Genomic DNA, 13,583 nt, shown 5'->3' on the forward strand with positions numbered 1-13,583 from the left:
GGGTTGAAGAATCTGGAAGCTCAGTGAGAGAATTTTCGTCTTACGGAGGAGGAATCGGAAGTTCTAGAAATTGGTGAAGATGGTGAGGAGATCGGGGAACATGGGGATAGGGGTATTTTAGGGAAAATCTGTTTGGATAGAAGCATTGGTGCGGTAGTTATCTCTGCCTCAATGGGGAAAATTTGGAGGGTGAGTAAGCAAGCGGTGTTCAGGGAGGCAGGGATGAACACCTTTGTGATCACTTTCAGGAACCAAGAAGACAAGATGCGGTTTATGGATGGACGGCCTTGGTTATTCGATAACAATCTATTTGCGTTGCAGATGTTCGATGGTTATGCTCAGCCAAAGCAATGGAGGTTTGATCGGGAATTATTCTGGGTCCAAATACATAACCTACCTTTGTTTTGTATGACTAAAGAGAAAGGGAGATTGCTTGGTGAATCTTTGGAAAAGTTAGTAGAGGTGGATGTCCCTGCTGATGAGATTGGCTGGGGAAAGTTCCTGTGCATTAGAAATTCCTCTGATGAAGCCAGTAACGAAGGGCCGCTTGATTAAAGTAAATGGTAAGGAGGTATGGGTGAATTTATGTTATGAAAAGTTGCCTAGAGTATGCTTTAAGTGTGGAAAGATTGTTCATGGGGAGAAGGGGTGTGATATGGGACTTGAGGGTTCTGATAATGGGAGGGGGTCGAATGAACAATTTGGTGTATGGTTGAGAGCTGATCCTTGGCTTAGAAGAAAATATGATAAGAGGCAGGGGCTGAAGGGGGTGGTAGGTGGAAGGATCGAAGAGGGGGGGGGGGTGATAGGAAAAGAAGAGGGGGTGAGAGAACAATGTGTTGGGAAAGGGGTGGAGGGGGGGGGGGGTAAGGGCATGGTGATGAGGTGGTATGGGGTCAGTATGTGGGCAATAGGGAATTGGGAAAGGAGATGGGGCTAGAGGAGTTAGGGATTAGTAAAAAAACAAACTGAAGACTAATCAAAACAGTGAGGAAGGGATGGTCGAGGAAAATGGGATAGTAAATAAGGGAGAAGATAGACTGGAAAATGTGTCGATTTATGAAATGGAGGGGATGGGCTTGGGCTCTCTGATGTGGGGAATGGTATAGAAGGGGAAATTTCTAATAATAAACTGGTTTCAAAGGGGAAGTGGAAAAGAAGAGCAAGGGGGATTGGGAGGTTTGTGGTCTTGGAGGACAGTTCTATTGAGAAAAAAAGATGATCACTACTCCCAACCCCATGGTCTGTTCTAACTCGTTAACAGCTGCATCAAGGTTTGCCTTTAAGCTTCTCCCCCAGGCCTCTTCCATCCCGTTCCTTTTCTAGCTATACTCTTCTATTTTGCTCCACCAGTCCCTTTCTTTAGTGCCAACGAGTATTCCTCTTGGCTTATAGTTGCTATCTGTACAACCTGTTTAGGATTTAAAAATTCAGTTTCAAAGACAAACTTGTTTCTTCTATACCATATATTCTTCATAATCATAACCATTTTTTCAATGTTATTTTTTGTCAATTTTCTATACATATCAGTCCATAACTGAGTGAAACTTTGTTCCCCAGACCACCACTTCTTTACGGGACTCCCCTCTTTTGCCCACACATCAGAAGCTGCAGGACAATTCCAAATTGCATGCATCACAGACTCCACATCCATCAAGCGAATAGGACAATTTGATTCCTTTACAATACTCTTTTTCCATAAATTTAGGTTTGTGGGAAGGATATTATTAGCAACCTTCCATAAAAATTGATTAACAGTCCCTGGAACTTCTAGTCTCCACAATTGCTTCCACAACTCAGCCTCTTTATCTACCTCAAAAGATTCACCATTTATTCTCTCTCTCTCCCTTAGCTCCATAAGGTAAGCACTCTTTATAGAGTATTTTCCATTTTTTTCAGGCTCCCATATCAGTCTATCCATTGCCCTCCCACGACTAATGGGTATAGACAGTATCAAATTAGCCTCTTCCTCTTCAAAAATCATCCTTACCAGCTCCTCCTTCCACCTTCTGCTGTTCATATCAATAAGCTCATTAACAGAAGCTTCTTTATGTAGCACCTTCACTCGAGATTGTACACAACCAGAACCAGGTTTAGGCAGTCATTTCTGACCCCATATTTTGATATCCTCTCCATTCCTCACTCTCCATATCATCCCTCTTTTAATCACATCCATAGCAGACCAAACACTTCGCCATACAAATGATGGTGATTTACCCAAAGGAGCTTCAAGCAAATGAGTATCCTTAAAAATACTCCCAACAAGTGACTGAGGCTCCTTCAACAGTCTCCACCATTGTTTTGCAAGCAAGGCCTTATTGTTCGGCTATGTGGGAGGCAATGGAACTGTGTAAAGAGTTGGGTTTTTGGGATGTCTGCCTAGAAGGGGATGCTAAGGAGGTAATTGAAGCTGTGAACAGAGAAGGGGATGACGATTCTTGGTATGGCCATGTGGTTGGGGATCTGCAGCAGAGGTTGAGACAAAGTGGTTTATGGAGGGCTGCGTTTACCCATCGCGATGGAAATGAAGTGGCTCATCATCTCGCAAAGTTGGCAGTTCATTGTACTAATGATCTATATTAGATAGAGGAGGGTCCTGAGTCAATTAAGAATTTGTTAGTTATCGATAAGAAGAATAGTGATACTGTAAGTGTTTGTTCATGAATACAAGGAGGTTTTTTTCAACAAAAAAAAAAAAAAAAAATTATATCATTAAGGATTCTTCAATTTTCGCTTTAATGAGGTACTTAAAAGTCAAACGAGGAACCCTAATAATTTACTAAGGGTTGTTTATGCCTTAAATATGCCCCAAATTAATTAGGACACATTGAATTTTCCATTGGAACAAATCATGATCAGGACAGACCCAAAATAGATTTTGAAACCTTCCTATTACGATCATGATGATAAACCCAAAAAATTTTAATTCATGAAACACACCTAATTTTAGTACCGTGAAAACTGATTTCAAATTTTGCAAGTACTTATAATAAAATCAAGATATTTTCATTACCGAAAGAGCTCGTACTGCAAAAGATACCGAAAGACAAGATTAGAGATGCTCTAATGAAAGAAGTAATTAATTAAATGTACGGAAGACATTGAAATTAGAGTAATTAAAGCAGTAGAGTATATATCGCATTCCGATCAGATTTTTGAAAATTTCAAGTTCATGAAATGAAGTCTTCACTATATAATATGTTACACTGCTTCTAATTATGATAACTTTTGTTTTAGCGTTATTACGTACCTTACAAGATTTATACGTTTAACTTCGAGGGAAGGCACGTGTCGTATTTTGTAAAAATCTCGTCCTCCTTCGCCAAGTCTATATTCGAATGATGAGTACGCGCGTGTCTATGAATTCCAATTGAGTAATACTATATATTATATTATTATCTTATTTTTATCTCATTATATAAGATGTAACACAATTATCACTGTTGGGTGATAAAAAAATAATCTAATAAAAAATTATCTAATGATAATAAATATGTCACATCTTATATAGTAAAATGAAAGTAAAATGATAATGTAGTGTATAGAATATTCCTTACTTAAAAATGATATCGATGGGTTGTTCAAAATGAAAACCATATGCAAACGAAAGATGAAATTTGTTTGGATAAATAAAAAACGTACAAACGAAAAGAAAAAAGTCGAATATATAATACAAGTTTATTGAAGAAACAAATCAGCCCAACAAACTTAATTCCAGAGATCAGACCTCCAACTGGAGCATTTTTCAGCTCATCGATCACCTGCAAATCTCAATTAGAACATGAATACACTTCCAGCTTGCTCAAATATCTGAAAGTACAAAAATAAAAGAGTTAGCTACAACACATTCAATAAAAATTGACTTTAATTATCACAAATCATCAATGCAACATCACAAGATCATATTGAGATTTTGCAACAAACTCATATAAGATAAGTATCAAATTATATCAATAAGGATTCATTTAATTTTCCCTTTAAATAAGGTACTTAAAACCAAACGACCATTGGATCAACAAATGATCAGGACTGCATGCAGACCCAAATTAATAGATTTTAAAATCTTCCTATTACGACCATAACCTATATAACCTTTTTTATTAGAATAATTTTTCAATGCCTTTCATACATTTAATTAATTACTTCTTTCTTAAGAGCATCTCTAATCTTGTCTTAATTTGGTATCTATATATCTGTAATGAAAATATATATCTTGATTTGATTATATATAAATACTTGCAAAATTTGAAATCAGTTTCATGGAACGAAAATCTGGTGGGACGTTGTCGTTTTGAGTTTAAATTTAGATATATATTTAAAAAAAAAAAAGAACTTCAAACATATTTTTTTATACAAGTACTCGTTATTACATTGGTTGAGGTATATATATATATACCTCAACCAATGTAGCGCATTCCTATCAAGTTTTTGAAAAATTTAAGAACATGAAGTCTCCGCTATATAATATATATGTACACTGCTATATATAGATTACTTTTTGTTTTAGCATTATTACCTTTGAGAAAAATCTGAAGGGAAGACACGTGTCGGATTTTGTAGAAATCTTGTCCTCCTTCGCCAAGTCTATCTGTGAATGACATGGGCATGCCTATGATTTCCAATTTTTGCAGGGTAGTGACCAACTGAAGTCCATCTGGAACCATCCTGAGTTGTGTGCAACTTTCAATCTTCAAATGGCAGAGGCTGGGCTAGGATCCTTCCTCCACTACCCACTCCTCTACGTTAATTAAATAAGCAAGGATGAGAGATTGAAGTTGAGGAAATCCTCTTACAGAACAAATCATCTTCTTCCCTCTGTAGGCATTTAGCGTAAGGCAGAGAAACTTTAAGTTGGGTAACTTCTCCAAAGTCGAGTCTCAATTAACTTCAACAGGTGAAATTGAATGTGAAATTTGAAGGCATTAAGTTCTTTCCAAACTCGTCAAATCCAGCCGTCGGATCTTTAACATCACATATGAAAACAGGAATATTCACTAGTGTTTGCAGCTTACTAGCAGTAGCTAGTTGCAACTTCCCACTGACTTTGGGAAACTGTGGTAAAAACAGATGCAGCGACTGCTCCATATTTCTGAACACATCATTTGGCACCTTAACTTCGTAACATATCGATCACAAATCTAGTGTTTGCAAGCACTTCAAATTTCTTAGAGATGGGATACTTCTTACATCAATATACCTTAGAGATAAGAATCTCAAGTGGATGAGACTTTTGATCTCAGGGGGGAAGTCCATGTGCTTCTCCCAATGGCTTTCGCGATTGGTAGTCATTACAAAATTCAATACTCTAAGATATTTGAAGTTCCTTAGCATAGACTTCTGATCTTTCAAAGGCACATAGAATGTTAGAAGAGACCTTAGTTGAAAATATTTTTGGGATGTCGACTGAAGTATAAATCCAAGTCTCACGGGATCACTTGATCCACCAGTGATAGCAACTCTTCGAACTACACCAATGGGAGCTTCTATTTCTTCATTGGACTCATGATTAATATTGATGGCGTTGAGAAAGTTTTCCAATTTAGCTCTTTCCACACAAAAGTCTCGCATAAGATCATGGAGACGACAAGTTTTGATCCGGCATGTAACTGAACTCTTTTGTCCAACTTGTACCATACACCTTCGAACTAGCTCCTGTAAATATATTTCTCTATCGTCCTCCAGCGTTTCCTTGTTACTTCCAGTGTGTTGCATTTGAAGTATAAGACCTCCGGCCATCCACATTAGAATTAATTCCTTAGTCTGTATCTCAAAATTCTCTGGGAAATAGCCTAAATATAGGAAGCACAATTTCAAGTGTGAAGGCAAATCATCATAACTTGAAGCTAACACCGTGCTGATTTGAAGATCTTCTTGTTGATGGAGGTATGATTTAACATTTTGATGCACTTGTTCCCACTCTTCTAACGTTTGCTTTGTTGCCAAAAGTCCTCCTCGGACAATGGCCAATGGTAAACCCTTACAATATCTAACCATCTCTATTCCTAAAAAAGCTCATATCTTCCTTGATTTTAGAATCGGCAAAGCCAACAACAATGTAAACAATATCATTCCGTCTTGCACATTGAGCCAACATATAAAAAAAGAAAAAGAAGAAATCGACCCTATTTTGAGACTCGGAAGCTTTCAATGTGTAACTATAAAGTGACTAAACCATTGAAAAATATGGACTAAAAGCAGAGTATGCATTGTTATTGAGAGATTGTCCCTCCTGATCAATTCAATACTTCCGTTATTATATGGTTTTCACTATCAGCCAATGTAATGTTATCTTATATTAAAAAAAATATCCCTTCAATTAGGAGAGATAGACATATTTAGTGAGCCCTTAAGTATTTATATAAATATTTTAGGACCTAATTCATATGAGTCTGTCTCTTCCACTTGAGGTCTTCAAAATCTTGACAAGAACTTGATTCATGGGATATTCTTGAATCCCCTCATAAAAAAAAATCAATATGTATGTATCTTCTCATACTTATAATAAATACATGCGTAATTTTGAAAAACAAAATTTTCAACCCACCATAAACTAAAGAAAAACATGTGATGTCTGATTTTGAGGTCTCTCAAGGAAATAACGGCAAAGGAGGAGAAGCAAGGTTAAGGGGATCATCTCGGGTTATTACCAGGCCCGTTAAACTTAATCTATGAAGACTCCATTTATGTACTGGAACATCAGGGGACTTGGTACCTCGCGTAGGCGTCTAAAAACGTTGATTGGTAAGCGGAGTCCGAAAGTGCTGGCTATTGCTGAGCCCATGGTAAGTCAGTCCAAAATCTTATTGTGGCGATATAGATGTAGATTTGAGAATTGTTGTTCAAATGAAAATTTAGGTGGCAAGTTTTGGATTTTTTGGTCTGGGACACTGATGTTACAATTGAGGCTATGGGTTATCAGTTTGTGACTGTTCAGATAAAGGAAAATATGAAGGAATTTTGGGTTACTTTTGTTTATGCTAAATGCTATTATGTTGAGCGTCGTCAACTTTGGGAGTCTTTACTGGTTGGTTATACTCAGAATTTCCCCTAGTTAGTTAAGGTTGATTTCAATATAATTCGATCTGACTAGGGGTAGGCCGAGATCAGATATTGCTATAGAGGAATTTAACAGCTGGGTGGATGCTTGTGGCTTGTTTGACATGTAGGCGAGTGGAAAGATTTTATCACGGTGTAATGGTGTGGCATACCAGTTTTGATTTTAGGGTATATAAGTAATTTTCTTCCTAGTAAACTTTTATTTTAGAAATTATATTTTTATGATTATAGTTTTATCAGAATTTATATTTACTTTATCTTTATATTTTCTATTATAGTTGCTATTTATGATTTGTTAGAGTTTTGTTTTAATAAGGATTTCTAAAGTGTATCAGATTATGGTTACTACGGTTTTGTTTTGAAATTTAAAGTTTAATTTTTGTTCTAGTCACCGAACCTCATCACATTGTTAGCCTCTGTTTGAAAACTTCAAACCATCAAACCCGTATTTTTCTCAGTGATTTTCGCTAGCATCCTAGTGGAAAATCCAACTCTGTTGCCCAGTATCTTCTATACATGCACGTCTCCACTCTCTTGCACGTGCACGTCTATGCTCTTCTAAGGTTTCTCTAATTCTCTATCACCTACCATTATAAAACGTGCTTACCTGTACATGAGAAGACAAACTTGTGAGTCGCGAAAAAAACCCCTGTTGCTGAACCAGTGCCGTCGCCCCTTCTCCTCGGTGGCCACCTCAGGAGGCGCCGAACCTCTCCTCGATGACACAGAAGCCACCGACCCACAACCCCCGTCTAGCCACTCATTTCTCCGGTAAGGCCTCGGCCGCCACAGCTCTCTCTCTCTCTTGGTTTCGGTTTAGTAGTTCCTCTCTCTAAACTCTCTCTCTCTTTCTCTCACTAGGTGCCGCACCACCATAGGAACCCCCAGTCGCGCCGCCGGCCACTCCCAACCACCCAGGGCCGTCGCCGAGTCAGCCCCTCCCTCTTGGTGAGTTTCGGACCATCGCAGACCCTTTCTCTCTACTCTTTGTGTTATTTGGTTGCCGTGTACTCGGGTTCTTGAAGAACCCGTGGGTTTCTTTTTGATGGGCCTTGGGCCTTAGGCCCGTATGAGGTTGGGATGGGCTTATTTTTCCTGTTTGGGCTCTTGTAGTACAGTATTATATTTATGGGCCAGAGTTTTGAATTTTTGCAGATTATAATAATGTTTAATTGAATTTGATCTTATTTTATTTCAATAATTATTTTAGTGAATTTTATTGAGTTTAATATTACTAGTTGAGTTATTAAATAAATATAGTTAATTAAAGGTTCATTTTTAATAAAAATGTTTAAAAATTTAGAAATATGTTTTTAAAGAATAATGTTAAGTCTAATATTTGAGTTAAATTTCCTTTGTCAATTTAGTAAGATTTTAATAAAATTTCTATGTTAAGAATTTAGTGGAATTTGTTAAGTTTCTTATAAGATTTAATAATTATGTTGAGAAATGAAACTTAGTTTAAGAATTTAAGTTTTTGTGAATTATTTTAAAATAGCTCGAGTATTTCTACTAAATTATAAATTAGTATTTTAAGTAATTTAAATACTATGAATTATTGATTTTAGTGTTAAACAAATATTGGTTTGACTATATTTTAGAATTTCGAAATTAGTTAAGTAAGATATTAGCATTTATTTATTTCCAAACAATTTAGTGATAGTTATTTATTGAATATAGGTCTCAAGTTACGAAGTATTATTCAAGAAGACACGCAGCGAGGTAAGTAAATTTGATCATAAATTAGGTCATCACAGTTAGCTTATATGTAGGTATTATCCAAGCCAGTTCATTGATAGCCACTATTTATGAACCGCTCATGTCATATGCAAGCATGTCATCTAGCATAGCATACGACCATGTCATTCAGCATCATGTTTAAATTCAGAATTTATGATTATGTATGTAGTATGTCATGCATCTCATGTGTATAAGATACGTAAGCCATCTTAATTTCAAGTGTAAGATAAGTTCAGATCAGTTAATAAGATGGCCATTCAGATGCATGGTACCAATGCAGTTCAGTTTCAGGGTGGTGTGCAAGCCACGAACTCAGTCGTGGTCCACCATAGTATGTTAGAATACTATCAGCGGTTCCCCTTGCTGCAGTGGGATGTGGGGCCGGTGCACAACCTTGCACACAGGGTTAAGTGTGTTGGCCAGTCAGATAAATCAGTTAAATCAGTCAGATCAGTCAATTAATTCAGTTAAAACAGTCATACATAGCATATGCATCAGTATGAACAGTCATGAATTTTTTTAAGCTCAGCATGAAAGTTGTTATGAAAATCTTATGTTTATTACGTTTACGTTGTGATAGATTTCTTACTGAGTCATCGACTCATTTTAGTTTATTTTCATGTTTTTAACCACCCAGGTGAAGATGATGGTTACGAGCAGGCAGGCCAGGAGTAGAAGGAGCATTTATTTTTAGTTCAGACTTTCTAAAATAAACATGTTTTTATGACATGGATTTATTTCAGTTTATTTTATTTAATGTTTTGGAAGACAGTTTTATTAGACATTTTTCCGCATAATAAAAGTTCAGTTTTTTTTTTTATGAAATTATGGGATCTATTACCGGGTTTATTTTATGAAAAACACGTGACACACCTAACCTACGGGAAGGGGGTGTTACAAATGGGCATGCTGGCCGTGCTAGAAGCTAGGCACGTTTAGACCGATGTTTTCTTAATGTTGTTGCTCTTGATGTCTTTCCAGATGCTCATTTGATTTATCTACGGCGTACATCTTCAGATCACTCTCCAATGTAGGTTATGTTGGAAAAGGAGGTGGTTCTTTATAGGTACCCTTCTTTCAAATTTCAACAAATGTGGGTGTCCCATCCGACTTTCCTTGATTGTGTTTCACAAGCTTGCAATGGTGAGTTGTCGGGATCAAGGTTAAATAACCTTGTAGTGAAGCTTAAACGTTTAAAAGGGGCTCTTAGATTATGGAATAAAAAGTGTTTGGCTGGACTGAGACTAATATTGCTATGCTAGAAGATAGAATCAAAAGACTGGAGGAGAGTCTACAAGTTCAGTTCTCGGAGGAGGTGGAGTTGGATTTAACTACTTCTCAAATTGAACTTTCAATTTGGTAGGAAAGAGAAGAGCAACGTCTAGCACAACAGGCGAAACACAGATGGATTAAAGTAGGGGAAGGAAGTAGTGCATTTTTTCGTGAAGTGAGTCATCGAAATCAGAAAATTGTGAAGGAAATTATTCTAGATGACGGATCTAGACTCTCTACACCTAAGCAGATTCATGATGGGGCCATAAGTTTTTGTACTAATTTTTTGAAAGCTTTTGGCATGGCCGGTTTGGTTCAAGAGGTGATAATGTAAGAGGAGAATGAGTTGTTGAGTCGACGGCCAAGTTCGCAGGAAGTTTTCAAAGCATTTTGTTCCATTCCAATTGATAGTAGCCTGGGTCCTGACAATTTTGGTTTGGGATTCTATCGAGCCTGCTGGCAAATTGTGGGTGAAGAGGTTGTTGAAGCAGTGACATAATTTTTCATAGGTATGGAGCTTCCACGTTTTTTCAATGCTACTTTTTTGGTTCTTATTCCGAAAGTAGAGAATCCAACAAGTTTTGACAAATATCGACCTATAAGTTTATGTTCGGTGTTCTATAAGGTGTGTTCTAAAATTTTGGTTAATAGCTTTCTCCGTTGTTAACCAAAATAATATCTCCGGAACAAGGGGCATTTCTTCCAGGTAGAAGCATTTTGACATAAGCTTGACTCAAGAATTGATACATTCCATTAACAAGCCTTCGTTTGGGGTGAATGTGGTTATAAAGATTGATATAGCGAAGGCGTATGTTAGTGTTGATTGGGGTTTTCTCTTGGATATTTTGAGAGTGTTTGCTTTTTCCGAATTTTTTTGCTCTCTTATTAGGCAATGCATCTCCTCTTCATGGTTCTCTGTGGTTATGAATGAGATTCCTAAGGGTTTCTTTAAAGGCGGGAGAGGGTTGAGACATCTCCCTATACTTATTTATTCTAGTTGTTGGAATATAGAAAACCATATCAAGGAATTGGAAAGGAAATCCCGAGAAGCCAAACAAGGGACTTTATTAATTCCTAATCCAGTTTGACAGTTAAGTTAGTTAGCCTCACCCAATTTGACAATTAAGTTAGTTAGCCTCAGAATAACCTACTTGATTGTACCTCAAGTTGTATAAATAGGTTACTTTGTATAGTTTAAAATGATCAAGTCATTTTTTCATTCGTCTAATGAGAAGAAGCAAAGTTCTCTCTTCCATATCTTCTATTTTCCAATTCTTTTTCTATTTTTCAATTCACAATTCCTAGTAATTTTACATGGTATCATCGTGTATAAAGTTTCCGCTGCAACTTTGATTCATCTGTCTGCTTTTATGGCAGAATCTAATTCTAATTCTGATCCTCCTATCCAAAATTCTTCAAGTTCTTCTACTCCAAGAATTAATCGTTTTGATGATTCTTCAAGCTTTTATTTCTTGCATCCATCTGATAATCCAGGTGCTTTGTTGGTCTCTGAAATCTTCACTGGAGAGAATTATGTAGCATGGAGTCGCTCTGTTTCCATTGCACTTACAGGGAAGAACAAGATTGCATTTATTGATAGTAGCTTATCTCAACCATCTTCTGAGAATCAAACACTTCGAGTTGTTGGGCTTAGGGAAAACAACCTGGTTTTGTCCTAGCTAATGAATTCGATCTCTAAAGAAATTCGTGGAAGCCTTCTTTACTTCACAAGTGCCTTCGAGATTTGGGAGGAACTCAAGATTCGATATATTCGTAGTGATGGTCCTAGAGTTTTCACGTTGGAAAAATCACTTAGCTGTATTTTTCAAGCATCAAAGTCTATCATTGAATATTTCAGTGAGTTCAAAACCCTATAGGATGAATACATCAGCTACCGCCCAATTCCAGTTTGTCTTTGTGGAAATCTTGAAAGATGTTCATGTGAAATTTTGAAGAATCTATCCGAGCGCCAACAAGCTGATTATGTAATGAAATTCTTTGTTGGTCTGCATGATTCTTATTCAGCATTGCGAAGTCAACTGCTGCTTCAATCTCCATTACCTTCAATGAGCAATGTCTTTTCTCCGTTACTGCAAGAAGAAAGCCGAAGATCATTATCAAATACTGTTGCTATTTCTCTTGACTCACATGCCATGTTTGCTACACAACCTCAGAGGCAAAATTCAACAAATCTTACCAAGTTTTAGAAACCAAGAGGCAAAACAGATGCAATATGTTCCCACTACGGATATTCTAGTCACTTAGTAGATAAGTGCTTCCAACTCATTGGCTATCCCCCTGGCAGGAAGGGTCTTTGAGGCAAAAGATCCATTTCTGCTCAGTCTGGAAATGGAACTTCACGATTACCTATTGCAAACAATGTTTCATATTTGCTTGTCCAATTCAAACATCAACTCACTCCAGTTGCTAATATTGCAACAACTTCAGGTATTTATCCAATCTGTAATACAGCATCTAATTCAAAGAATGCCTTTACTTGGATTTTAGATACCGGGGCAACAGATCATATGATCTGCTGTCCTAATCTTTTTACCTCCATAAAAATGCCCACTGAACCTTACAAAGTCCACCTTCCAAATGACCAATCTGTTCTAGTTATTTTTACTGGAAATGTCATTTTTTCACCTGATATAACACTGTATAATGCACTTTATGTTCCTGCATTCAATATCAATCTTATTTCTTCTTCAAGATTGACAAAAGATAACCCACTTGGTTTGTTCTTCTTCGAATCCAAATGTGTTTTGCAGGATCTCAACAAATGGAAGAGATTGGGCTTGCTGAAGTCAAGTCAGGTTTCTACCACTTACAACACATACCTGTTGCTACAAAAATTGAGAAGTCTAATCCAATCAGTTTACCTTCTATTTCAAATTCTGCTAAAGCTTGTAATGCCATTTATGAGATATGGCATCTTAGGTTAGGACATCTTCCAAATTCTAGAATAAAAGTCATCAATTCATTTGATTCTTCTGTAACATCTTCAAAGAATCATATATGTGAAGTATGTCCATTAGCCAAGCAAAAGAAACTTCCCTTTTCTATATCAACTACTCAATCAAATAAAGCCTTTTAGTTGGTGCAGTTTGTCAATTGGGGCCCCCTTTTCCACAATATCTTATTCTGGATATTCTAATTTCCTTACTGTTGTGGATGATTATTCAAGATTTACTTGGTTATATCTTATGAAATCTAAATCAGATACTCGAGTTCTAATTAACAATTTCATTTCCTATGTTCAAAATCAATTTAATACACAAGGTCAAACCATTCGGACTGACAATGGTCAAGAGTTCAATATGCCAGATTTCTATTAAAAATATGGCATCATACACCAATCATTTTGTGTAGAAACTCCTCAACAAAATGGTAGAGTTGAAAGAAAGCATCAACATCTACTCAATGTTGCAAGAGCTCTCTTATTTTAGTCAAAATTACCCTTAACATACTGGTCTGACTGTGTGTTAACTACCACACATATAATCAATAGAACT

General features: G+C 36.7%; 1 protein-coding gene and 1 pseudogene across 1 annotated transcript; both read right to left on the minus strand.

Annotated features, from left to right (window-relative positions):
• Nucleotides 1-1,336: 1,336 nt before the first annotated feature.
• On the minus strand, nt 1,337-2,020 carry LOC121239848. The gene has a single exon (XM_041137187.1). The coding sequence runs from the start codon at nt 2,018-2,020 to the stop codon at nt 1,337-1,339; it is 684 nt and encodes a 227-aa protein (XP_040993121.1).
• Nucleotides 2,021-3,675: 1,655 nt separating this feature from the next.
• On the minus strand, nt 3,676-6,277 carry LOC121239906 (annotated as a pseudogene).
• Between the last annotated feature and the right edge of the window lie 7,306 nt (nt 6,278-13,583).

The sequence above is a fragment of the Juglans microcarpa x Juglans regia genome, chromosome 1D, assembly GCF_004785595.1.
Source record: "Juglans microcarpa x Juglans regia isolate MS1-56 chromosome 1D, Jm3101_v1.0, whole genome shotgun sequence".
NCBI classification, from domain to species: domain Eukaryota; kingdom Viridiplantae; phylum Streptophyta; class Magnoliopsida; order Fagales; family Juglandaceae; genus Juglans; species Juglans microcarpa x Juglans regia.

Coding starts and splice junctions, on each gene's coding strand:
- LOC121239848 (XM_041137187.1), bottom strand. CDS start 2,020: ATGAACAGCAGAAGGTGGAAGGAGGAGCTGGTAAGGATGATTTTTGAA.